The 27365-nt window shown below is 42.7% G+C and overlaps 1 protein-coding gene across 1 annotated transcript in view; it reads left to right on the top strand.

Moving 5' to 3' along the window:
• The window catches only part of PLEKHM3 (pleckstrin homology domain containing M3), a 91849-nt gene extending 64870 nt beyond the window's left edge, over positions 1–26979 (top strand). The window contains exons 7-8 of the mRNA XM_054209312.1: positions 7242–7399; positions 20428–26979. Coding sequence (XP_054065287.1) covers positions 7242–7399; positions 20428–20605 — 336 coding nt within the window. The 3' untranslated portion in view covers positions 20606–26979. The remainder of the gene's footprint in view (positions 1–7241; positions 7400–20427) is intronic.
• The last annotated feature ends 386 nt before the right edge of the window (positions 26980–27365 follow it).

Here is a 27365-nt window from a genome sequence, read left to right as displayed (position 1 = left end):
GGAGTTTACCTCTGAGCTTGTTAGCAAAAGATATTTGATTCAGACTAGCTGTTTCTGTAGAGGTAGAAAGAAAACAACCAGGAGGAGGCAGAAACCTTGACTTTGGAGGATGGTGGAAAGCTGTGCATGATTGTTGACTGCTCCTTCAGATAGCTTCCTTCTGCCAGGCATGCTTGTGACACTAATCCCAATAATTAAAGGACTTTCTGTCCCTTCAATGTATATAATTGGGAATGGTGAATGAGCTTCATGTCTACCACCCCTTCTATTTTCTCGGTGCCTCTTGGCCTTTTCATGTCTCTTCTGCATTGCGTCAATGCCTCCTGGCACATTCTGTCTGTGTCTGTCTCTCAGATAGAGCCAAGTGTGTGTCTGGCCTTGAGAAATAATCATAAATTTTGTTCCGTCAGGAGGAGAGGCCGGGACAATCCAGTTGAGATTTGAACCTGTAGTTCAAGGTGTTTTAGGGATTTCATATCACTTAACCCGTCCCCTCCAGGCATCACTTGTGTCTGACATGTAAATCAGACTGGAGGAAGAAGTGGAACAGATCGCTCGGTGCTCCAGAAGAAGGTTATGAGGCAAGCCTGTGTCTTTAAAGAGAGTGCCTTCTAATAAATGTTATCTGCAGAGAAATACACCAGCCCCTACATAAGTAGTTAATGTTACTGCTTCAGTGTTGGCTTATAAAACAACTTTATCACCCCTATGACGATAATGATTAACAAGCTGATTTAAAGGGTGGGGTCACAAAACCATTTGGCAAATTCAGCTTGTCTCTCAGTGGCAGTGATAGTGTACCTGAGTTTTATAGTATTTTCACCGCTTTACCTAGGATATGAAACCCTTGTGGTGGGGCTTTTAAGCAGAGCAGTAGCAGCAGGTACTCCTCTATGAGGATAATAACCAGGGTTTTCTCCTGTGCTTCCCATACATGAGGAAATTATAGGTCCAGGTCTGAGAATTCGGGAGAGTGGGGGACATTTCTGTCTCCCTTCTCAGTGTTTATTCACTGATCACTTAGCCACAGTGAAGTTACGGTGTTCCTAGACAGGCTGGTACATGATGCCTGTGGTCATTGGCTGTCCCGTATGTCAGACTGGCAGAATATACGTATGTGGGTAGATTTCTCTTCCTTCTCTTAGATTCTGGATAGTTTGTGTTAAAGTATCCTTTATCTGTGGATTCTCCATTAACTACTACTGATTTTGCTTTTATTATCATATGTTGGAAATTACTCAGACTAGAAAATTCAATCTAACAATTATTTTAATCCAGAAACCCTTGATGTGGTTTAACATACCATGACACTTTTCAGAATTTGGACTTTTTAACCTTGGCAGTTCCTCACATCGAGCAGAACAGTGCGTCTGAAAGCTCGGCAAGCTGTATCCCCTTTACTGCCTGTCTTGACAATCCTCATGTAGGTGATCAAAGGTATTTATCATCTCCATGCTATGTAAACATCTATTGCACTTTTAGAAGTTGGAAAAAATGCACAGACAGGGTAGGATATTTGATGACCCTCACTCCAGTTCACAATGTGGACTCCTGCAGGGATGGAGGTATTACTCCTTACTTTTTACTTCTTAGCTAGCATTGCTGACAGGAGCCTTGCCCTCAAAACAAACACTCACTGCCCTGAGAAATGTCTGAAAACTGTACTAATTTTTCTCTCCTGTCCAGAAAGCTCATCATGCCTGATAGATTTCAGTGTTGATTTATGTCGCATGGTGCAAAGGTTGGGTATTTCTGTGGACCTGGTCTAATTCGTGGATGGAAGGCTATGGAGGCATTACTTGAAGCAATAGTGGATTACACCTGACTCATTTTCCTTCTGTTTCCACACACGCCCCCTCTAGTTCCCCCTAAAAGCCCTTGTAATATTACCTCTTTGGGAGTGACACAGTCTGAGTTTGGAGAGGACTTCCATGCTTACCTTGTCTAATCAATATTTGATTGCTTTTCAGTGCATTTTAATTTTTCTATTATGTCTTTTCTAATTTGAAAACTCTCAGGGACTAGAACAAACTCTGATTTTGTATTAGGTTTTTTTCGTACTTTTTTTTGGGTCGTGTTCTGTTTTCCAATCAGAAAGTTATTACAAGCCAGGAGTTTAGGTTACCGTATCTCTGGGTTAGAACTCTCAACAGGGAAGTTCTGCCACTGTTACCTTGGCCACTTTTCTAGTTTGGTTTTTAATATGAAAACATATATATTGCAACACTGTGCTCACTACATTGCGCTCCCGTGGGACTAGTTTGTGCAACCCTCCTTCATGCTGGTAAGTATGTTCTCATACAAGGAGTCTTTGTTGACTGAGAAGGGGAGGCAAAGTGACTTGGCTTCTCTCTGCTGCGTGTAATGGGCTGGAGGTTTGGACCCCCTGTACTGTGCTGCATGGGAGGAGGAAGTTTAGGCGCAAGCTGGGGAGTGGGGGCCTTCAGAGGTGGACTTCTGCCAGCATAGTGCTTGGCCCGAAGAGCTTGGATGAGGTATGGGGTCAGGACAGAGCTGTATGAAGCTCAGTGTGTGTCAGGGGTGAGGAGACTGCCTCTCCTCTGGTGCATCGCGGGCTCAGAAATGTGTCGTGGAGGTCGGGCACAGGGATACCAGCAGGAGTCCCCTGGGCAATACATGCTGCTCCTGGAAGTTGTCTGTGGGCAGCAGCACTGTAGTGCGCATAGCAGGCCACTGAATAGTATTTCTCTGCCTGTGAATGATGCTGTGGTCTATGGCCTTCCCAGTTCTTATTCTCTGGAGATAGTTGGCTGCCCACTCGTTTCTGACCACATCACCTTGATAGATCGAGGGAACCATGAGTAACTTCCAGTCTTTGGATAGAAGGATCAGGAAACCTCTGGGGGCCAGCAGCCCTCCTGACAATGAGTTAAACTTTGACTGATCACACATAGCCCTCATGATCATATTAATGTGATGCGTCCAAAGGGATTTCAACTTGTGCCGTAGCCCCTGCTGCCTTTCATCTTCTCTGTCTTCCTGCTGAACCAGGAAAAACTTAACCCAGTGCACGTGCATCGTGTCTTCCCACTGCCCAGGGCTCTCACAGCCGCTGCCAGCATTGGCTTGTCTGCTGGTATTCGGCAGTCCCTGTTTTTCCCCCCACCTGACTCATACAGAGCGTTATTGTTTCTTTGGATTTATACTGCTGCCCCAGCAGCCGCGGCACCTGCAGCCCTTGCTCTCACCAAGGGGATGCTCGTTACAGTGTGTGCAGGGAGGCTCCTCCAAAACACAGTTTGTCCCATTTAGGGTGGGAGATACGTGGCAGTTAGTGTAAAAAGCTGTGTTTGTTTTGTTGGCTTAAATTGTAAGTGCTTTGAGGGCAGGGCCTGTCTTTTATGTGTGTACATGTGGGTGTGTATTTTTTATACAGTTCCTAATGTGAGACACGCAGTTAGGAGCTGCAGTATGTAAAACAACAGCTTTCTGTCCTGTGGTAGCTTAGAGAAGTGTTTTTCCAGATCCACAGAGGTGGACAGTGATTCTCATCTGGGGCTATTCAGAGATGACTTGCTTTGGGCCTTCGAACACACGTATTTTCCTCCCGTTGTCACCAAGCAGCGTAACCCAATATATTCCAGGCGCAGCAGCGGTAGGTAAGCTAACTATAAGAGCATGGCCCCATATCCAGAATCATTTTGGGATGGGTTCCTTGACCGGTTTAGGAAGAGAAAGCCGCATTGCTCCCTCCATCAGTTGATGACCAGGATGCCCTCATCAGTCACCTTTCACTCTTAATTTTGGACAACGAAACAATTGCTTGCACTACAAAGAATTTGGATTAGAAAACAGACCTTGCTCTCCATGTATGCTGTAGGTAGAAGAGAATCTGAACTCAGCAAAATTTTAATTTGTTTTAAGCTTGATGCTATTTTTTAAATTTTTTTTTTAAGATGCAGGAATATATTTTTAAGTCTTTGCAGGTGCATGTTGCGTCTGTATTATGTTACAGGGATAAGCCAATGGTGAAATTTTTGTTTTCTGTTCCTCTGTCATACTCTTAACTTAGTTTTGTGCTAAATTTCCACGTTTCTTATGAAATGTGGTGGACTGTTCTGCAGCTTGTAGTGTGTGATTTCACAGTTTCTCTATTTTGTAAACTTATTTTGTAAGCTTATTTTGTAAACTGAAATGTCATTAGGAAAGGTTCGGGTCAAAGCTCAGGAGTGACTCCAGCAGTGAGAACAGACGTGTGCTGGGTTACACTGCACTGGGGGCTGTGGAGTCTCCGTCTCTGAAATGCTTATCTTTAGTAACAGATATAGCTGTAAAGAATGACATAGATGTTACTGCCTTTGCCAAGACGGCCTCTTGAGGTTTTCTTCCCCCATCCCTCTGCCTCCCCATTTTCCTGATACCTGGATAATGCATTACATTTGTTTAACACACTTTTATTGTTTAATCGCTTGTGTTTTCCTTGAAACTCAAGATCAGATTCCAGCATCAACTGGGAGAACATCCTGGGAGTCTGCCATTGTGGTTCTGGGTTGTCTAAACTGACCGACCCTGGGCCTCCAGCTGTCACAAGAGAGTGCTCAGTTGCAGGAGAAGTTTTGACACCTTTGATTACATGTCCTACGCTCCTTTTCCCAAGCCACAAAACAGTCACTAGGGAAGTCTTACCATGGAACTCCTCTTGGGCACAGCAAGTAGAAATCTTTCTTTTTGCTTGTCAGGGTAAATGGAGATGAGGATTTTATTCTTATTAGCTACAAACGCGAATGACAGAAGGCTGCACGGAAAGGTCATATCCTGTGCACAGCCTTGGGGTCTCTGATGAAACAAAATGACACAAAATTTACAGATGCTAAAAACAGCGATAACATCAGTTTGATGTTGCATTTTGTCTTCCTCCCATAATACAGTAAAATGACCTGTAATTCACATTGCAAAATTGGCATGCATGGTGCTTTGAAGATATCACCTTCATTGTATCTCTCCAGTGGCCAGAGTTACAAGCCAACCCACTACAGTGCTACAACGAGCTGTACAAATAAATAAATAAACAGGGACAAATAACCCCAGCTCCTCGGGGGCAGCTGCCCATTCTCAATCTATCTTGCTTAGGTTGCGAGCTCTTCAGCATAGGAAACCTTTTGTGCCTTCTATAGACTTAAATTCACCCCTGGTGCTTAGGAAGGTAATAGATTGTGTTAATTTTGTTTATGACATTATATAAAATGTGATTTTTAATTCAGAGATTTAAGCCCTGGCTGACAGTGACATTAGTACAGCCTTAGAGAGTTTGTTTGCAGCTCTGTCTTCAGCCTGGTATTTTAAGCTGAGCTCTTGTGACCTGAGAGAGGTGGTTGCTGTAGCATGAAAATGCTTTGGAAAATATGTATGTGTTGTGGTTTATTGTCTTTGTAGGCCCATTAGTGATGATGGCTTTTGGAGGGTGATTGTAGCCATGTCACTCACTAGCTGGGTGGCTTCACTGTTTCTCCCCTCCTGTGTGTTGAACACTATCAGCTTCCCTGTCTTTCCTCTACTTCCTACCTTTTTGGCTTTTAGACCCTCTGTAGCTCTGGAGTCTGCAAGCAAAAAAATTCTTCCTTTAAAATGAAAAACAAAACCCAGCCTAGGGGAGCTAAGCTAACTTCTGACCATCTGTTACAAGGTTAGTAATGTCAGTACCTTGAACTATGGCTTCATTTTTGTATTTCATGCAGCAGCTTCTCTGCATTGTTTATATTCTGGTTGAAGGGGATCTTCCTATACCAGGATGCAATAGGAACGTCATTTTTCCTCTAACATGAGCAGATGTCCTATCTGCAGTACTAGCAATAACATTGCTGCTTCCTGTTGTTGCAGATGTTGTTAGCAGGCGAGAGCTGAAAGCGAAGAGGGGGCACATCTCAGCCCCTATCATTCAATGCCATCAACATCAGTGCTACCTGTGCACTGTCTTTTCCACGTGTACTCTTTAATAGTGGCTATCTTGGCTAGCGGGCAGGAAGTTGCCCTGGAACACAAATTTTTTTCCTTTCTACTTTTCTCCTTTCTACTTTAGGGAAGGTATGTTTCCAAAGTCTCTGTTGTTCTTCTCTGCCTTGACCATCGCTTTCTCTAGATTCATTTACACTAAACCCAAATTACAAGTGGTGTGTTACCATATTTAGGGAATGGGTGCCTGAACTGAATCTGGCACACATTTAAGTGTAAATCTCCCCACTTTTAGGTTTCAGGACACAGCCCTGTGCAAGCCTTCAGTCAGCAATTATTGCATTCTTTTTCCTTTTTATAGGAGTTCACTATCAAAACCCGTGACACATTTCTATCGCTAATCTGGCAGGCTGCCATTCAGACCACAGGAAGCCCAGGAGAGAAGAATATACACTTAGGGCCTTATTCCATCTTCATTATTGCCTACACCAGCAGAATTCCTTAAAGTCTCTGGAAGTTTGATCTGAATGGAAAGTATTTTGCCTGAGTAGCACCCCTTATTGAGGCATTGTCACTGAGTCACAAATTTAGATGAGTGTTGTGGCTAGCAGTTTAATCTATACTGCATGGCCCTTTTTTCACACCAACACAGGGAGTGCTAATCACTTCTAATGGTCTAGCAGGATTGTCTGGCAGTGAGGGACTTCTTGATTTGAGAGCTGGACACTGAAGGAAAAAAACACAGTTCCTATTCAAGAGTTTATCTGAGAATTTATTCATTTTGGCAATGAGGGGAGTATTGTATTTTAATGGTTTTCAATGGAAAACTCAACCTTACTAAAGAAGGAAAGCCAGGGTTCTGTTCACAAAAATATGCAAAAAAAAATTGTGCTTTGGAGGAAGAGGAACAAAGACAAAACTGCAATTTGTACATAAAAATTGCAAGAAACTAAAATCATAAATGTAAGGCAGTATCTGTAGCTGTCAGTTAGATGATAACATGGAAGCCTTAAACTCTTTTCCTATCTACTTTTTTGTGCCTTAGTATATGAATTGTTGTACTTAAAATGGCTGTTAATCTTGTGTTACTGCCATATAGACTTACAGAGAGATAGTAACTTCGGTTTTACTTTTGGATCATTGCTAGTTCATTGGCTACTGTTGTCACTGGTGATTTCATGGAGCTATAATTGTTGGGAAGTAGCTTTCCTGTTGTTTTAACCAGCAGCACTTACCTGCATTTCTGTATTAATAAATATTGTCTCAGTCCTTCAGGTAGTTCTGGTCATTTTTGGGGGCGTTCCTTCAATATTGTCTTCTCCTCATTTCAGGTTATTGAAGGAAAGCTGGCTCCTTTCTTGGGGAAGGTGATCAAGTTTGCCACCTCTCATGTGTACAGCTGCAGCCTTTGCAGTCAGAAGGGTTTCATCTGTGAGATTTGCAACAACGGAGAAATCCTTTACCCCTTTGAGGACATTTCTACAAGCAGGTACTGTAATGTCAGTCATACATTTGACTCGTGTATCGTATCCTTGAAAATTCTCAGCCTTGTGACCTCTTATTTAAATAACTAGGGACTGGATCCCACTAATGCACATTTCTGGGCATCTACACTAGATTACTGGTCCAGGGAGGCCACCATGAGTAGACTTGGAAATAGACGGGAAGAGCTACTTTCCAAAGCCCTGTAAGTCTCAGAACAGCTGTTCAAAAAGGGAAGAGTCCCCCGTAGCACCACACAGTGTGATTTATCCACAGCTCTTCTAAGTTTGCAAAATGTCCTGAAAAGCCAAGTGGGTTCTCTGGAGTGATGACAGGCATCTCTCTGGTATCTGATGTCACTGGGCCCATGATGTACTGGGATTGTCCATCATAAAACCATAACCATCTATTTTGAAGTGTTATTCCCATTAAATGTTATAGCTAATTCTCTGCTTTCTGTGTGCATGCTCCTCCGTGTCTACGTATGCGAGACTTTTTTTTTTTAATGACATTGCTATTCTCAGGTGGTTACAAAATAAATATAAGCGTATGCCAGTCCTAAGCCAAACAAAAGAACCTTTATTTCACATTATATGGAGTACTGGATGCCAGATCAGGGACAGGAGTTGCGTGGAAAACCTAGAAGCAGAATGGAGGAAACCAGAGTAGACTTGGCAACGCAGCAGTGTTACTACTCTTTTTCAAAAATGTCTTGGATTTTCAAGAAAGGAGATTTTTATTTTTTTTTTAAACTCAACAGGAAGACAGTATATCTGACAGCACAGCATTCCTCCATAGATAAGTACTTTTCTGGCTGTTTTAAATACAGTCATTTTAATTTGTTCTCCAAAGTGTTTCACTGAAGGGAAAAAGAAAAAAAAATTGAAGAGCCACCTTTGGAAACAACCAGCCTGTTAAAAGGGCTTCATTATGAATCTGGTTCCCCTGTGTGCACAAAGATGTTAAATTACAAGTAACCAAGAACTACTCTTCGGGGATTTTCAGCCTGACCTGAGTTTCAAAGACTGTTTGCACATTCTTTTTCTAGACTCTTATTCTAAAAAATGCATTGACAAAGCAGTGGATGTAAGCTAAATAAGGGGTGCAGCTGAGCTCTGTAAACGGTTTTCAAGAAAGAATGTATCTAGGGTGCACGGTGGGATAGGCTGAGTTAAAAAGAGAGAGCCTAAGAGGACATAAACCATAAGATGTCTATTGGAACTGTATAAAAGGCGATTGAAGATATTCACGAAAGATTGATGAGAACGTGTAAGAACATCTGGGAAGACAGATTTACTTGAAATGTCTGTGCATTTGATTTGTCTGGGGGATTTTTGGTCACAAAAAAAATAGTTGAGTGTATATTTTTCCCCCGCCCTTTAGCTGAGATCAGACGTACCTTGCAATTACAGAGTTTAAAACCTTCTGGAATCAAATAGTATTTGTCAGCAGTTCAGTGAAAGCCAAAAGAAGCTGCTCTAGCTCCCATTTTTATGTGAATTAGAAGCCAGAAAGGACTTTTGTTCATGTTTCACAAGTGGGAAGTTGTGGTTGATGTCATGCCAAAGACAGCGGTCTTTGTTAATGATTTTAATTAAAACACAATCAGCATGAAAGGTTCTCCGATATTTCTCTTTCTTATTTTGTCAGAGGTCATTCTGCTTACTCCTTTTGTACTCCTTATCACTAAACCTTGCTTTTATCCCCAGCATTTTCTATTTCCCTTCCTAGTTAGTTTTCTCATTACTGCTCATGTGTGCACATGCACCTCTGTGAAACTAACCAGATGATTATTGCAGTTCCGTTTTTTTGCTCTTTTCCACCTTCAGGCTGGAGGCAAAGTCATGCCAACAGAGGATCTTGCGTGTTTACTGTGCAGCTCCATCAGCTGCAAAGCAGTGAGGGAGAAGGCCAGGCAGAGGGGTTTCGTGTTTGCTTCCATCTCTTACAGATGAGAGAGATTTCTGAGGCAGGTGTGCTGACCACTGCAATGACAGGCGTAAAGTGAGGAGAATAGTTAGAAATAGGTAAATGTAGAGAGTAACCTGCAAGTCACAAAAGGTTCATGTGAAGACTTGCAATTATACCTGACATTTCTGATGACACGTGTGCAGCTTTCCGTTAGTTAAGTGTCATACAGAGCTCTGAGTAAACAGTTAGCTCAGATTTGTGATTTAGTTGTACTATTCTGAGTCTGCAGTGTGCAATGAGAATTGACTACGATTCCCTTTCTCCATCCTGGCTTTCTGGAATTGCTGTCTACAGTGTAGTGTTCACATTTTGCAGTCAATGCTAGACTGCCAAGTACCCTGGCTGTAGCTGCCGAGTTAAGGAGGGAAGTGCAGCTGAGCTCTGAAAACCATATTTTTCCTTCTTGCTTTTAGATGTTGCTCATTCACTTCTGAGCACGCTACTAATTCTACCAGCAAACTGGGCTGTTGGGTTAGAAATATTTGAAGGTGGGTGCACGGCAGCTTTTGCAAACTTCACCTCTCTGTTGAATGCGTGAAAAATGAAGTCTGTTTGTGTGTGTGTGGTGTGTCTGTGGGTGTGTTGGGATGGCATTCGTTTTTCTGGCTACCTCCCTGACCTTTCTTACTCTTTGGAGAGAAGAGTGACAGCTGTCAGAGAAGCCGTTACAATTTCATGGTCGTTCTCAGCTGGCTGTTACCTTTCCGTCTTTGTGGTCTCTTAGGTCAGCTTTGAGGTGGAGAGGTTCTTTCTCTCCAAAATATTCTCAGCAGTTTCTGGAGCAGTCTTCAGTAGGAATTTATGAAAGATGGGTCGTCTTTAGATAGATAGAGCTGAGAGAAAAGGAGGGCCCCTCTTGAGGGCTGGAGTTTCTCTTTGGTCAGGTTATTTGCTTGAGAGTCATTTTTGTCAGTCCTTGGGCAAACAGAGTGAATACCTGGGTTATGCACTCCTCAGGGTTTGAATACACATATATTACATACCCTTCTCTCACTAATCAGCATGACACATTCCTTTGTTGGCAAACGGTTCCAAAACAAACACAATCAGTTCAGTTAATTAGCGGGTCTGTGGGCTGTGCTTGGCAGGCTCTTTACATCCTGCTCAACAATACAGCGCAACAGTTTGCTGCCTTGAATGCGAGGGTGGGCTCACAAAGTCATAAGCTTTCTAATGATACTTCCTTTCTGTGGCTTTTCTTGGGAGGTGGCCATTCTGCACAGAGCTTAATGAAAGCCGTGATTCAGTAGTTAAACAATTTCTTAAAAATTGTCCCATCCTTTTGGATGCCTCTTCCAGTCAGTTTCATTCCTCTGTCCCTCATTTTCCTTTTTTCTGTCTTACCCATATTTAGGTAACAGTTCATCAGGGTTCTTTCTAAATTTCACAATTTCGGCATCTTTTTGAAGGCCTATAAATCATGAGAACTATATTTAAAGCCTCCTGAGTTAATTGCACGTTTCATGGAGCAAATTGCCAGCTAATGTAAACTCTCACAGCTCTGCTTTTGCTGGAGCTGTGGCAATTTAAACAACCTGAGCATCTACCTCCTGTTTTATTTCTTGGACTAAATTTGCCCCGGGCTTAAATTTAGCGAATAAACATATAAAATTGTCCTACTATATCGCTAATATTTTTTTTTACAAGTGTTGTGAAATGAGTTTAAAGATCCCTGGTTATAAATTGGCTTGTTAGAGCTATCCTTGTCCATTTTCCATTTGTTAGCAGCCAGGCACTGCCCTTCAATTTGTTCTGATATTGCTTGCTCTTTGTTAATGTGGTGAAAAGTTTCTGTTTCTTTCTCCAAAAAAAAAAAAAAAAAAGCAGAAGTGAAAAGAAGATGCCTGTGTAGTGGTACTGTTGTCTATAATATGCGTCTGTATTTGTTTTATAACCTAGAACAATTTTTAACAAGTTTAAATCTTAAGGAATACTGAGGAAAATACCATTGGAATGAGAATAGAATTATTCATTAAAACGGGTTTTCTGTCCAATTAGATAATTAAGTAATTATAGTTATGGTTAAGATTATTATATGCTACCCAGTTAATAAAGTTTTGGTCTTGCTTGTGTGTTGGCATCCTACTGTCTACTCTCACAGGCAATTTGTTGTGTTTTGCTAGTAAAGCTACTTGCTTGGTTAAGAACTATTTAGTCAATTCCATGCCTTTTATGTGGTGTCTACAGATGTACGTGAACCATGGAGAGTTGCTCTTTTGTGTTCATATTCATTTATCAAGGCTAAACTGTTTTCACTTTGCGAAGTTAATTTGTTCTGCAGATCAGTTAAGACATGTAGAGACCTTTTAAGATACAAACCAGAAGACCCAAGCTTAAAATAGACGTGCCACAGAACAGGCTTGACTGTATCAGCCAGCTTGGATGCCTCTATAATCTTTGGCCACCATCCTGATAAGACCTATGAATGTACTTAACTTTACACATACTGAGAAGTCTTACTAAATGCTCTGAGGCTGTGCTTAGGTTTTTGTGCACGTCAAAGTCTTTGCAAGGTTACAGATGTGTTATGGATGCTGTGTCACTGGACAAAAACGTCTTGAAGCGTTTGGGAGAATGTTATGAGTTGGAGAGTCTGGTAAACGTAGTGTAGAGCATTTCCAGGAAATACCTTGGCACAGGTCAAAGGCATCACTCAAAGTACATAATTTTCCCTCTTGCTTTGATTAGTTTGTTTTATGCTAGACAGCCTTTCCCCACGCCCAGTTCTCCTGAGCTGCGTTAGTAGTTTAGAACCTAATTTTTGAAAGAGCTTAGCTTATTGGATGTTGATAGTTGGTTCAAAGCACTCTGAAGTGCTTTAAAGAAAGCTCAGCACTTTCTTTAAAGAAACTTAGGCATCTAAGTAGATGCTAAGTTCTCTTGATAATTTAATTTCACCTGAATCTGTCAAAACTGGTCAAAATCTTCTGGCCCACATCTTCTGGGTTTTGTCTGTGCAGACTCATGCAGTAAGGTTGTCTAGAATACATAAAAAGAAAGAGATAAAATATACTGGTTTTTTCATCAAGCACTGTATTTTGGAACTGAGTTAGCTTCAGAGGTCAGTTTTACCTGCCTGATGTCAGAGTGGTGTTAACTAGAACATTCAGCATAAAGGCAGATATTTATTTCAAGCAGGAAGGTCTCTGCAGTGCTGCCTTTGCTCTTCCCCGCTGCCTGAACACAGCAGCCATTTTGCTTCCACTTTCTATTTTGCAGCTTCCCTGCCGTGCCGTCTTCCTCACTCTAGATACTTCCAACTTGCCAGTCAAGACCTTTTAATTCTTCCTCCTCCTTCCTCATGCAAATTCCCCTTTTAAGATAGACTTCTTCATCTCCCAGATATGATTTCGTGTAGACAAGAGCTTTTCAATTGCTTTTTAGCCCATGAAAGCCAACACTGCCAGCTCTTAAGTGCTCAGAAATTCTAAGATTACCTTAATAATCTTGCTGTTTATACACTTACTTTATTTATTTTTAATTTTAAGTTCCTTTTTCCCATCTTGTGTCCAGGTAGTCATGTCTTCAGCACTATGGCAGAGCTACGAAGTCCAGGTGCCTTTGCCTTTCTCTTTTATTGAAAGCATAAATCCTGGCTTAATCACAGGATTTCCAGACTTGAGACTTAGAGAAAATGCAAAATAGTAGAATCATGCAGTCAAATTATAACAGTTGAGGGCAGTATGTTAATATTACTGTTAATAGTATTGCCCTGACTCTTTGCTTCTAGGTCTTCAACCACCACCTTGTGAGTAGAGTTCATTAATAATAGGAGGGGCAGAGGGACGAAGTGCCATTCATGGCGTGGCAGCCAGCAGAGGCAGAGGATATATATGTGAGCGATGTAAACACTTGAATCTCTGTGGCATCTCAGCCTCTCCAGTGGTTTGCAGGTAGTGGATCTACCATGTGTAGGGCTTTTCCTGTTTCCAAAGTAACTTGGCTCCACTGACTAAAATGTAATCACAGGAATTTCAGATTAAATGTTTTAATATTGATTTTAGTGTCCCTTTACTGATTTCTTGCAAACTGCTGTGTACAGGCCACATTACTTGGCTTGGGATCTCTGAACTTAGACAACTTGCAAAGTGCAGCACTGAGGTCAACAGTCAGTCCTTAGTTCTCCTGTTGGATGCAAGTATGGAAATATATGTAGGTAAGTGTAGGATAAATCCCTGCAGCCACAGCTTAGGGGGAACTGAGGACACGATTCCCTCCTTAATCATGAGCTTCAGAGCTCTGGGAAGAGGGGTCTGGGAGCTGCAGGATCCCTTTGCTCCTGCTTGACCCTGCTGCCACGCTCTGGTGCGGTAACTCAGCCTGTGAACACAGCTGTCACAGGAGGATAGCAGGTAGTTAAATCAAGCAGTGCCTCTTGTTCAGCCCCAGCCTATAACAAGTTGTTCTGTGAGCACCAAAAACAAAGGCCTGTTTTGCGATTTATCTGGGTCCGGCAATGGAGGAATTGATGCTGAGGCTCCTTTTCCCTCCAGCGAGCTGCCCACTTTTCCCCTCATTTGTGAGGCTTTAATATCTCTGAGCACTTTGCACACCTGTTGGATGCTGTTGACCTTGGCAGTGGGTGCTGGCATGACAGGACAAGGGGCAAGAGACAGCACAGATGAGGAGTCTCCCGATGGCAAGCCCTGGGCGGCCGAGCCAGGACAGGGGCTTATTCATTCATCTTACTCCCCTGCCTGAGGTGCTTCTCCAGCATCTCAGTGTAACCCATGCTGGCTAAAAGGGAGCAGACCCTGGTCTGGCAGTTTTCATGCAGGGACGCTGCGTAGCGTGTCATTCGGCCACCCTGGGGTGACATTACTGGAGCAGCAGTGGTGGTCTTGGTCACGGACGCTGCATCAGGCTGTGTTTGGGCTGGTCCCCGCAGCTGTTTCAGAGGTACGAATCACGGGCGCTTTCCTTGGTGAGTCCCATCAGTGGTCACTGTACACCCTTTCTTAGCTGCTGCCTGTAACCAGCTCACCCCTGGCATCGGTTCCCCTGGTGGTTGGCAGTTACAGCTATTTCCCCTGTTCCTGTACCCTCCGGCGCCAGCCCAGGGCCCAGCCATGCCATTATAAATGAGGAGTGTCTTCAAGCTCTGCTCCATATCAAGGGTAACCCCCGTCTGATGAGCAGGTCTATGGAAAGGAAAACTATGATTACTCTTATGAATCACCGCTGGCTCCCTGAACGCTGAATTCATCATTTAGGTGAATTTTCAGACGCGTAACGATTTGAGGGGCTGGGTAGTGGGTTCTGCTCTATTTTTGTTTAGCCTTTTTTTTTTTTTCTTCTTGAGAGGCAAATTTTTCAAAAGCAAATCTGAGGTAGTAACAGTTTTTTAAAAAAAAACCTGTATCTAGTAAAGACCATAAGTGTGTCATACAAGGCGTTATCCTAACAAGCTCCTTGCGGGGACAAATCAATGTAATATTAGTGCCAACTTTCTTCCATTCATTTACTACATGGGCGTCCCTCCCTCGGCAGGCTCCTTGCGTTGGTTCCTAGGCAACTGTAATAATATTGCTGCACGTGTGTGTCAGGCATTGATTGCCTTTGGGGCTTTTTTTGTGTTGTCAGTGAACACAGGCCAGTCCGTTTTCTTTCTCTTTGTGCTCTGCTAAAGTCTCGGAGTTTTGAAGGGTGCGTCTCTGATACTCGCAGCTGAGCAACTCAGAAATACTTGCAGACAGGCACATGTGCATAGCCTGGGACGGTGGTCACGCTGGAATCCCTAGGCAAGGCTTACTTCAGCTACTGTGGTTTGCTCTCTGGGGTTTTTTAATAGACAAGTTACAGGTGGCTTAGTATTTTGGATGCTTGATGAATGTATAGCATCGTCTAAAGAAAACATAATGAACAACGCTGTTTTATCTTGTTTTTACTCTGCATGGAGGGAGAGAAAAAAACCTGAAGAGTTCTAGTCAATGAAAGGTTCAGCCATAAATCAAGTTCTTACTGAAATTCCTTTCAAGGGATTACTCACGTGAGCAAATGTGTGCAAAGTCTGGCACAGAGGAAGTGGGGTTTTTAAATGAAAAAATGAAAGTTAATGTATAAAATTACAAGAGAAAGGATGGTGGGTGAATATGGCACTGCAATGAGACAGGGGAGCTCTTTGCCCTTCTCATCTCTTGCAGGAGCTCCTGGCTGACCTTGAGCAGGTCAGTTCACCCCTTGTTTCCTGGGTGAGAGGTGGGAATGGTGGTATGTCTGTCATCCACTGTTTGTTCATTTTAGGGATGAACAGCATAACCGTGAGCTGCTTTGATTCCCCACGTGGTGTTTGGAAGCCAGACAGGTACAGCCCATGTGCATGGTACCGATGCTGTCCTAATAAACCTTGCTAGTCCCAGCAGCTTCATCCCAACACAGTCATGCTGGACAGTCTGTCAACCTCTAAGGTTCCTAGGAGACAAATAAAACTGTCTTTCGGATGACATCCTGGGCCACCGGTTGATCATCCCTGGTTCGTTTTGTCTGCTCACAGTGGAAGGTCTTTGAGGCCTCTTTGTGTTGCACCACCACCTTTGGGTATCTGATCTTACCCATGGGCACCTAAATGGTGGTGAAGTGCGGAGGGGAAATATGAGTACAATCAATTGATTGTGCCGAATCTAGAATTACTTGAGCCGTGAGCCTGAGAGATACATGTGGGAAGCATGAAAACAACTTGCCGGAGTTTACAATTTACCGAATATTGATATGTAGATGTTTCAAATGGCCAGACTTAGTGGGAGATACTAACATTATAGTTTCCTCAGCATACAAGGAATGATTTTATGCTTTTAATGTAGAAAGGCTTTTATTTTGTAACTAGTAATGATAATAATAAGAGCATTATAATGCATGTCTGGCAGTGGAGAGCTTTGCCCTTTCTCTCTTACACTTTTCAGTGCAATAGAAATTATTTACAGGATTGAATAATTCTCTGCATTTTTTTTTACTCTGGTATTCAAACAAGTAAAATGTCCTTAAAACATAAAACACCCCCTATAGTCTCAATAGAAATCGAGTTGGTCAGGAAGGAGAAAACACTGAAATAGAGAGGAAGCTGTTTCAAATGCGTTCTTCATACAGACTTCTGAAAGTCTGTATGAAAACAACATGCAATGTTCACCGATTCTTTAAATAATGTTTGAAAAATAGCAAGAGGCCGTCAGTGTGCAGTATTGCAATATCATTCATTAAAGAAGGAAACATGAAAGGCCTGAATGGCTTTGCAGGCTCATCGGTGTATTATCCATGGTGTATAGAAGTCTCACAAAAGATGCAGGGACTTTCTGGCCTCTAGCCAAAGAAGTAGTCAGGATTCAGAAATAGTACGTGAACTGTGAATTACCGATGACAACAACAAGGGTTAAGGAAAAGGTAACTAAGTGTAGCAAACTATTACATGAGTCTTTTATAGACTACAAAAATGTATTTTTTTTCTCCAGCAAAATAAAAGCATTTTGTAATAAGGAGGCTTGAAAACAACAGTAAAGAAAAACTGTGAAACTCACATGTGGAGACAAAACTAGATGTCAGAATTAAATAAGAAGCAATCTGTTTGTAATATTCTAAGAAGGAATAAAATTTTGGTGGGGTTTTTGGTCTCACTGGAAAATTTCTCACAGTTAGATTAGGAATGGTCCACCAGTTGACATTTGCAGGGTCGGATAAGACTGACTGTGTTTGATACGCTGAAAAGCAAAGCTGTAGATGGCTTGGGGTAGCACAGCTCCATCACTTTAAAGGGAGTAACTTACCATTTGCCCAAAGGCAGAACACGATCAGCATTGCCCCCCTGCCCCGGTGGCTGAGTTTCTTTACCAATGAGAGGACACAAGCATGCAGTGAAGCTTGACCCGGGTATCCTCTCTGCCTGCAGAGAGCAAGAGCCAGCTTTGTTCTTCAACTCAGAGCACCATTCATCCAGGCTGCTGTTTTGTTGTCATCTGCACCCCACAGTTGGGGCTGGGAGTACATCAGCCTTCACTGGAGAAAGCAGAAAATAGGTCTTCAGAGAAGCAGTCAGGGGTGGACCAATGGTGGTCACCATCCAAATGGACTGATGGTGGTCACGATGGCTGCTGGTGCAGTGGATTCTGAGATGCAGGACTGGATCTGGTTAGTGCCTGAGAGTGTGGGATCCTACTCAGAGCTTCAGCTATTGCACCAGCTCTAATAAGTAACAGTGCAGGTATTTCATCTCTCTCTTTTGGTTCTGAGCAACATGAGAAAAGTTTGTTAATTTTTTCCAGTTATTTCTGAAAAATCAATTCGTATTAATTTAAACCCCATCAATCTTTGTTCTCTCTGCTGTTGGCCTTTGATTGGGGAGAGCAGATGTGCTGGCTCCTCTCTCATCCCGCTCCATCCAAATCAGCAGCAATTTTTTATAAGTTTTGTCACCTCCATGCATACTGTGGAGACATATTGAGCGAGTATAGGGAGTGGCAATGTGAGAGTGCAAAATTACACTCCTCATCAATCATTACCCTCTAGCAACTTCCAGGGCACTGTAAATTGCTGACTAACAAAGGAGAATTACCTTGATAAAATCACCATTAGTGTCAGTTGAGAATGATGTAAAGTTTTAAAGACACTGCTGTCTTCTCTGTCTCTCCCTCATCCATTAGCTTGTCTGTTCGTGGAGATCCCAATCCAGCAAAGCACGTAAGCACATGCTTAATTGTAGGCAGATCAGTAATCCCAAGGAAATCACTGGGATATGAGTCCTAAGCATGTGTTTATGTGCTTCACTGGATCTGGGCCATAACACACACTCTCTGAGCACAGAAATTATAAATATCTCTGTGTGAGCCAGTTTCTTGATTTAAAACCAGATTTAGACTTAGTAGTTGGATTTAGAAATATGACAGTCAAGTTTTACTGCAAGAGAGCATAGTAGTTAGTAGATATACAACATTATACTTAGCTTCTTTAACTTCCCTTTTCTTACTTGTTATTTGAGTTTTATCAGTTTACGTTAGCTAGAAATGTGCCTCTCTAAACCTCTGCATAGTCTTCTCAAAGCTTTACAATTACTAAAATTTAGGCCGTGCTTGAACCCATGCATAAAACTTAAAGTGCAGCCAGATCAGGAACAGTGTTTTAAAACTTACAGGTGAGATGCAGATGCAGCTAATATAGCTAACATATAGCTTATGGACTTCTCTCAGTATTGACAGACTGCATGCCAAATACTACAATTTGCCTTTTGGCTTCTCAGTGTTTGGCATTTATTTCTTCATGTTTTCAATTTTTCTTCACAGTCTTGAAGACAAGAACCTTATTTCTAACAAAAACAACACAACAAAAACAGCTCAAAGCAAACAAACAAAAAACCCACTAAAGATGTAACAATGGACACTTGGATATCATATAGTCATTTGACTACAATAGCTGTGAGAAAGGAAAAGTGTGAGGCATTTCAAGACTTCCCACAGAATCACTGGGGTGACCAGCGCCCCTCATTTGTATTTCAAAATTGCTCTCAAGTTTGGTGTTCTGTTGCTTTCATTATTTGATTATCCAACTGGGATCTAAGACTTTGTACCCCTGACACTGTCATCCTTTTATTTTGTCATTTGGTTACGAAGCTGTAGTGACTTACCACTACAGATAGTTATTTGCATTGAAAAGGCTGACAATGTCCAACTGTTCAGTTGTAGCCCATTCCGTGATCACCACATGTTTCATTGCTCCACAGCCATCTGGAACTGGGGCTTGATCTGCTGTGAGGTTGTATCCATTGCCTCTAGAGTGCCCCAAAAGTAATCAGTCATCTCGTTTGAGCAGCTTGTTTGTTTGAAGTCATATTATCACCTTTAAGAACCGAATAGCACAGCTTTGAATCCCAGAAGCGATAATTGTGTTGATCTAGTCCGATCTTCCATAGGACATAGGACAGAAAATGTCGCCTACCTCTGTTCCATTTTTAACTTTGTGGAATGACTTCTCCTGCTGTTGAAGTGGGCTGTACTTTACTCTTTCCATAACAGCTGACCACTGGAACTGCGATGAGGAACATGTCATATCTCGACTGCTGCAAATGCTGATATATATCTTAATGGAAATGAATGTTGTTACTCTTCCTTTACAAACCAAAGCAGCAAACTTGTCTTTCATAAAGCAAAATTAATGTCTATTCTGTGCTAGCTCTGAATGTTAGTTAATAAGAAGATAAGTATTAATCCTTCTAAAAATTTCTCTCTGTGAAGCAGAAGTGCTGGGACAGATTCTCAGCAACTGCAAGTGAACGCAAATCAACTTACTTTAGTGGTCCTGAGTAGCTTGACACCAGCAGAGGTGTGGGCAAGCCAGTGTCTTTTACAGCTCCACCCTTTTGAAACACAGTGCTCTCTGAGCTACCAGAACTTGTATCAGGAATAGTGTGGCCAGCAGGAGCAGGGAAGTGATCGTGCCTCTGTACTGGTGAGGCCTCACCTCAAATACTGTGTTCAGTTCTGGGCCCCTCTGTACAAGAGGGACATTGAAGTGCTGGAGCGTGTCCAGAGGAGAGCTACCAGGCTGGTGAGGGGTCTGGAGACCAGGTCACATGAGGAGAGGCTTCAGGAGCTGGGCATGTTTAGCTTGGAGAAGAGGACGCTGAGGGGAGACCTCATGGCCCTCTACAACTACCTGAAAGGAGGGTGTAGAGAGGTGGGGGTTGGCCTCTTCTCCCAGGTGAATAATGACAGGACCAGAGGAAATGGTCTGAAGTTGCGTCAGGGGAGGTTTAGATTAGGTATTAGGAAGAATTACTTTACTGAAAGAGTGGTCAGGCACTGGAACAGCCTGCCCAGGGAGGTGGTTGAGTCACCATCCCTAGAGGTATTTAAGAAATGTCTAGATTTGGCACTTCAGGGCATGCTCTAGTGGCAGAAATTATAGGGGGTTTTTTTTGTGTGTGTGTGGTTGGACTCGATGATCTCAATGGTCCTTTCCAACCATGAAGATTCTATGATCTATGACTGTTTGAAGGAATATGTACTGCCCACAGTCCATATGAAGTCCATTGCATGCTCTGGTCCTATTTTGTCATTCAATTTTGATGCTAATTTGTGTTTGCAGGTGTGAAAGCTGTGGTGCTGTCTTCCACTCGGAGTGCAAAGAGAAGGCTGTACCGTGCCCCAGGTGTGTGCGTAAAGAATTGCAGAAGAAGCAGAAATCCTTCTGGAGGCGACTGAATATGGACGAAAACTTCGAAGAGTCTTGCAACATGTTTGAGTTGTCCTATCAGAACACATGAGTTCCTTAAGGCAGTGGCCAGCCTAAAGAGAATCCCTTTCCCAGTTGCCAGCTCAAGCAACTTCTCAGCTTAGCCAGGCAGAAGTCGTCTTTCAAAATAGTATCTGACCTTCTTCATCTGTGAATAGCAGCTGCCAAAGTGGCTATAAAGCCTTGTTGGCTTTGAAATACCAATGGCTAAACTGCATTTTGCGTTGAAGTCCAGCCGCTAGCTCTCATACAAAATGTGGTTTACTTGAAATGCTTTAGGTCTAGCTAAATAAGCACCCAGTTTTCTTTTCCACCTCTGGAGAAGACTTTTCCTCAAGGCAGAAAATATTTGCTGCCATGACCACATTATTTTTTATGTTGTTCGTTTAGAATTGATGAATTATGTACTTATTTATGTGTATCATTTATTTATTATTAGCCTTGGCAGAGGTTCTGGTGAGGTGTTTCACAGAACCCAACAGGACAGGAATGATTTTAAACCCACCTGCTCCTTCTGATGTGGACACCTGGTTCCATTTCCTCATGTTTCCAGAGCGCTATTTTTAAAGGATCAGTGCATTTACATGTCACTCCTTCCTGAGGAAAGAAAAGTATATGCCGTCAAACCTTATTGAGGGTGCTTGCAAACATAATACGCAGAATAATTCCTTCAGCTATGTTTATATATTTATAACCACCCCAGTGAACTATTCCATACGTAGATAAGCAGGGGACTTGCTACTGTTTTTGTTCCAGCTGGTTATGTCCATCAAGCTCTGTCACTGAAGTACATTGAATTTTACCTTGGTTATTCTTGATCTATGCGACGCCACGTCCTCATCTCCAGTAACATGATGTTGGTTCTGACCTTCTGCTAGTCTTACGTTTTAAGACATTTTAAGTGTCCACGTTGGTTTGGGTTTTATGTCGTGAAGTTTACTCTAAATGTTTCTCTAACCTGTTAGACTGATAGTCAGGAAAGTGGTCTTGCCTGCGTTAGTTAGAAAATACCTCCAAAACTGTGAAGCGGTAGTTTGCTGTGCTCACGTGCAGTTTGTGTCCTGTGTTCTCTGTGAGCTCTAAGGGATTTTATACTTCTGTGGTGACTTCTGTGGTGGAGAGCGAAGTTCCTCAAGGTACGGTTCTGCTCCACAGACCTGGAACACAGGGAAGTATTAAACCCAGTAAATTACATATATTATGAAAGGGGAGTACACGGTGGATTTAACTGGGGAGATGTGTGTCATCACTGGCGGTGTGTTTAATTCGTTGTGGCTTCACCTCCAGTGAGCACTTCGAGATCCTCCTCCCTCCAGTCCACATCCTTAACTCTTTCTCCAGACCCTGCAGTAATGTGTGTATTACATACATACGAAAGCATTCACATATATATACACATACATTTATATACAGAAAGCAAATACAGTTTCACGAGAAAAAAGCCAGTCATGTGCATGTGTATTTTTCCTCTCTTCTCGCATAGGTTTGTGAAAATGCAGAATATACTGATCTTTGCTTCCTATATAATCTGCAGGCTGTTGTATTCAAGGCAGAAAGCAGTCTTGATCATTGAAGCACCTTGAAGTATTTTAAATAAAAGAACAGGGTACATCATGCCTACATAAAAAGGTAGAACGCTACATTGAATTGCCTTATACTGGAGTATAAGTGGTTACCTTTTCCAGCCTCCACTTAAAGAAAGTAGCTGAATCTGCGCTTTCTCAAATTTGAGTGCAACTACTATATATATATAGAAGCATGTTTATATCTGTATACATTAGACAACCAGTGCCTTTCTTATCCAGAAGTCCTTCTCTCAGTGGGATTCTTTGGAAGGAAGTGAGGGTTTTTCCATGTTCTTGGCAAAGTAGTATAGGGATTCCCATAGTTAATAAACCTGGTGAATCACGTACCATTGCCACTAAAATTAATACTTCCCTTACACAGGGATGTCTCTGTCTCAGCTCACTGTTCCTCCTGTGAAATGAGTTGCTTTTGGCTATCATCCTTAAAGATATAATGTTCCTTGCAAGTCCATTCCCACGTGAAGAATTCCCTGCATGTTCACAAATGCAAACACTGGGGAAGTATTGTGGAATTAGTCATGCAAACAGGAACTGCAGTGGTACTGGCTGAATAAACAGTACGCTCCCATGTTTTTCAGCATGTGTCACCACAACTAGTCCTGTGGCAAAGCCAGTAGCTCTGAAACTGTCAGAATCTGGCAGGTACGCTTTTGAATTAGCTCTAGACATAATGGTGAGTCATTAAAGAAAAGAAAAAAGGTGGTGTTTTTCATGTTGTCGTGCTCTGGTATTTAAGATACCTTACAGCACTGGTTCGTGTCCAGCTTGGTTTAGGGAAGGCTGCTTGTGTGGACTGTTAAAAACCCTATGGAGTCAAGGAATCAAGGTTCAGACATTGCAAACTACTAGTTACTTTGACAGATGTCCGGATCTCCAAAGTACCAGTCATGTGCGAGGTTAGATATTCTAGTTGAATTCTGGAATAACAATGTAGACAGCATTAGAGTTACTCTGGGTTTGTATAAGTATTACAGAACGGTTTCTTTGCTAACTGAGATTTACAGGAAAAAAAAATTGTATGATGTCAGCGAAACTGCTGGCATTAGTCATGGATCCGGAACTACTGCCATTACTAACGGCAAAGGGCAAAAAGCATGTTGTTACAATATACTGGCAGCGCCCAAAGCTTTATGTAAAAGGATACTGTAGAGTACAGATCAGATTCATTTCTTGAAAATCCAGTGTTGTTGTAAACAAGCCAGTTCCTAAAATGGATACACATTCATTTCTACCTTGGAAAAGTAATATAGCTTCTTGCAGTAGCTATAGGAGCAGGACGTAGAACATCATGTGGAAGATGCTTTCCTCTCAGGGATGCCTAGCTCCTATTCAAAAAAAGTTATTCCATATGAACAGGTAAGATAAAGTCTTCTGTCACTGCCTTTCGTAAGCATGATGAAAGGCTTGATCCTGCCCTCAGAAGGTGCCGATGCAGTAGGAACAAGCCCTATCCATTTTCCAGGGCTGCAAGGCAAAAGAATAAACTGAAACTACCACTCACATTACTAACTCTCAAAAGACCCAACTCTAAAAGGACGGTTTTCCTGCAAGAGCCATTTGCTAGTAGGAGACTCAGCCTGGGGTTCTGCGGGTGGTTTGGGTGTCAGACACCGCTGCACCCCTTGCATGGTTGTCTCTGCTGGACTAACGGTGCCGCTGCTGCGCTTCCCGTTCTGTAGCCCCCAGCCTCCCCACGGCTCTGCTCTGCAGGCTTCTGGGGGGGCATCAGCTGGAAAAGCACCTGGGGTCTTTCCAGATGGCACAACTGTCTTCCCACACACACACACACAGGTGAAATTACGTATTGGTACTTCTAGTCTTGTCCCGCCCCCGCATGAAATAAATTTGAACAATAGCATTTCATTGTGAGTCAAGAATAAAATGTGCTGTTTGTCCCTTTCACAGAGAAGGTGCTTTCATAGCTGGTGGAGGAGGAATTGGACTGTGCATCCAGTTACTGCTTTTGCTTGTACAGAACTTGTAATCAGTGTAGAAATAGGGTGCTTCCCTCCAATGGACTATAGCCTGGCCCTCTATAGCTACTTAGAAACTTCTCATCTCAGTTTAGTTAGTCTGAGATTATTTTAACTAAGACACTGTAGAGATCCTTACTTAAGTCTCTTTTCCTGTGAACCCTGACCCTCTAGCTTTTCTTTAATGTGGAGAAGGACCTACCTAGGGGATGCAAACCACGGCTTCTTTGTATATTATCGACCTGTAAAAAGAGAAATTTGGATCTTTTGTGTAGAAATCTTTCTCTTGCTTTTCTTTGTCTGTTTTAGGTGATGAAAAATGATGGTTTTGTGATGTGACACAATATCCTGGCTGGCACATACCAATATGAGCTCATTGCTGGGATGGTAGAAATTGGCAGTTGTGCGGGTTTCCCAGATAAGAGAGAAGGTACTTGTTGGTGAGGAGCTTGAATTTTCCACAGTACTCCATGGACTCTGATGGCCCTGTTGGGAGTGAGGCATCAATGTACCTCTAGAGCTCCTCTTGTCAAGGTTTCTCTTAGTATCAGGATACTGTGTGTATTATAATGGATTGATGATAATGTTCTGAAAGACTTAAAAAAAAAAAAAAAGCCGAGGATGACTGTTTACAATGAAATAGGGAAGCTGCACTGTTGTATTTTGCTTTTTCCCTGCAGCAACAGAAGCCACCGAGTTTCCCAGGCTTCCCAAGCTCACAGCCTGGATTGCAGCCGACTGTTAATCTGCATAAAAGAAATGTAATCGAATAATCATCATAATCTTCTCTCCTTTTTTTTCTGCTGCTCAGCTGCAAGCCAGTCCCCTCTCTCTCTCTTTCTCTCACTGTCCCTGCCTTTGCCCACAGCGCTGAGCCTACAGCCAGACTTTGAGCTTCATAGCTCGTCGTGTTGCTCTTGAACTAGTCGTGTCTGATCATTCTCTCCTTCGTAATTTGCCTTCCAATTTTCCCTTCCCGGTAGGAGTGCCTTACAGTACTGTATATTAGTGTCTATCTTCCTGTTTTGGATTTCCTGATTGAATCTGCTGTTCAATTAACTTGGAGGCTTAAACTGAAACTCTCCCGCGGCTGCACACGCTCTTTCGCAGGGGCAGCTGAGTAAATGAGTTTGCTTGTTCTGCCCTCGTGAAGCGAGCTTTACAGGCTGCACATACCAGCTCTGAAAACACCAAGCTGCATAGAAGCCCCTCACTTTTGCTCAATTTGGTGCCTTAAATTTTCAAAAGTGAAGAATGTTGTCAGGAACGCGCTGCCATGACGCAGCGTGTTTGGTATTGGAGCTTGAAACCCTTGCTCATGGCAGTTTCCATCTTGCTAGGAGTGGTGACCATAAAATTTGTTTACTATCTGTGATTTGAGAGGGAAATATGAGAAAGGACGGCATGGAGATGGCGTTGGTTTTTATTACCTATATTTTGGAGACTAGCTGGGCTTCTCTTCAGCCAGAAATGCAGTTGTGCTTATGCGAGACCTTCAGGAGCTGTACATATATAATAATGGCAAGCACTGGGCATTAAAACAGGATCAGGTCACGTGCAATTTTGCTCCTCCTGGAACCACGGCCAGCCCGTGCCACGTGGCGAGGGACTCCCGTGCTGCACTCCCTGCGTGGCACGGCCGGGTCCAGGGCTGTGGCAGCGAAGGCATTTCCTCAAAGCTTAATTTTATCGCAGCCTGGTTCCCTGAAGGCTAACCCAGTGAGGGTTTGGTCAGCATTACCTTAGAGAGAGGGTTAACCTGCTTAAATTTTAGCATTATTTGCTAAAGTATGTGGCTAACTCTTCCAGCAGGTGTTAGCCCTGGGCACGTGTCCACACTGACTGTCATCTTCTAAGCCCACGTTTGACAACAGCAGTGCTGTCGCTGCATTTTAGCAGCGCAGTGAGGAGGCAGCCCGGCTGATAATGTGGAAAGTCCTTCTTTACTTGAAAACCCTGGTGTGCACACACTGGCTTGGGTTGTATCTTAAAATGCCAATTTTGTCCAAATTCCTTAGGGTGGCCACTAATCCAGATCACAAAGATGCCACTTGCGGGCACAGGTGTCAGTGGCGCAGTTACTTATTTATTCACGTCTAATCCACGCGTTAAACCAATATAAATCCTTGAGTACACAGTTTTGTTGTGGTGGAAAAAAGGATTTGTTTCAGTTTTGCTTATGCACTTGTCTACAAAGTCAATCTTGCTTAAGCTAAAGTGTGTTTTCAGGCTGATATTTAATGGCATTGAGGCCGTGATACCGGGTTAGCTTATACCTGTCGCTTCTATACTTGAGCTAAGCAAAAGTAAGAATTCATGAGCAAAGCGTGCGTTTGAAGGGGTTTAAGTGATAAAGGCAGCTTCCGAATCTGTTTTAGTTCAGTCAAGGCAGTTGGAGGCTGGGGGAAGCAGGATGCAGTGGCTGGTGCCGTCCCTGGCAGCCTATCTTCCCATGCTTCCCATCCCGACGGAGCACCAGCTCACCCGCAGCACTTGCAATGGATTTTAACACCACCGGCAGCGCACCCTGAGTTTTTGGAAAACCATTACCTATGTGTGCTACTCTCTTAACTTATTGGCAACATCATTACGTGTGTTTCATTGTTCTTGCGTTTATTTTGTGGGGGTTTTTTTTACTTTTGACAAGGATTTTTTTTAAATTATCTGCAACTACTAGGCAATAGTCTTAATTTATTATTGATATGTAATAACGTTATAATTTAAATTCAGTGAGTTGAATTGCTTGTTGACACTTGAGCAGGGTTTATTTGGGTTCACTTGTGACAGCATCAGAGCACCAGTCCCTCGTGTATAAAGGCAATTCTCAATAAACACTAAAAAAAAATAAATTACTTGTCATTTTGCATTCGCCTTCTGGTCGGTACCGCACTGTGGGTAGGACAAGTTTTGACAGAGTACTGGTTTCCTTAAAAATGCTCATCTGGTGAATGATCTTCCAAAAGAAAGAAAATCTTCTGGTGAAAATCTTCCAAACGTAAGCAAATTCTGATATTTACTGTTCTGGGTCTGAGCCAGGAGGTCTCTGGAAATGCTGTCAGTGACTGCGTCAGGCTTTGTGGGTTTGGATTCCCAGTAAAATCTCTTAAGTGTTTTTGGAAAGCCACAGATGCCTGGATTTATAATGGTGCTGACCCGCAATGGCTCCCAGGAGGGCTTATTGGGAGTTGTTGTTGGGCACTTTCGGGTACGGAGCTCTTGGGGGGCACAGGGA

The sequence above is a fragment of the Rissa tridactyla genome, chromosome 7, assembly GCF_028500815.1.
Source record: "Rissa tridactyla isolate bRisTri1 chromosome 7, bRisTri1.patW.cur.20221130, whole genome shotgun sequence".
Lineage (NCBI taxonomy): Eukaryota > Metazoa > Chordata > Aves > Charadriiformes > Laridae > Rissa > Rissa tridactyla.
This window is presented reverse-complemented; position numbering and strand designations above follow the sequence as displayed.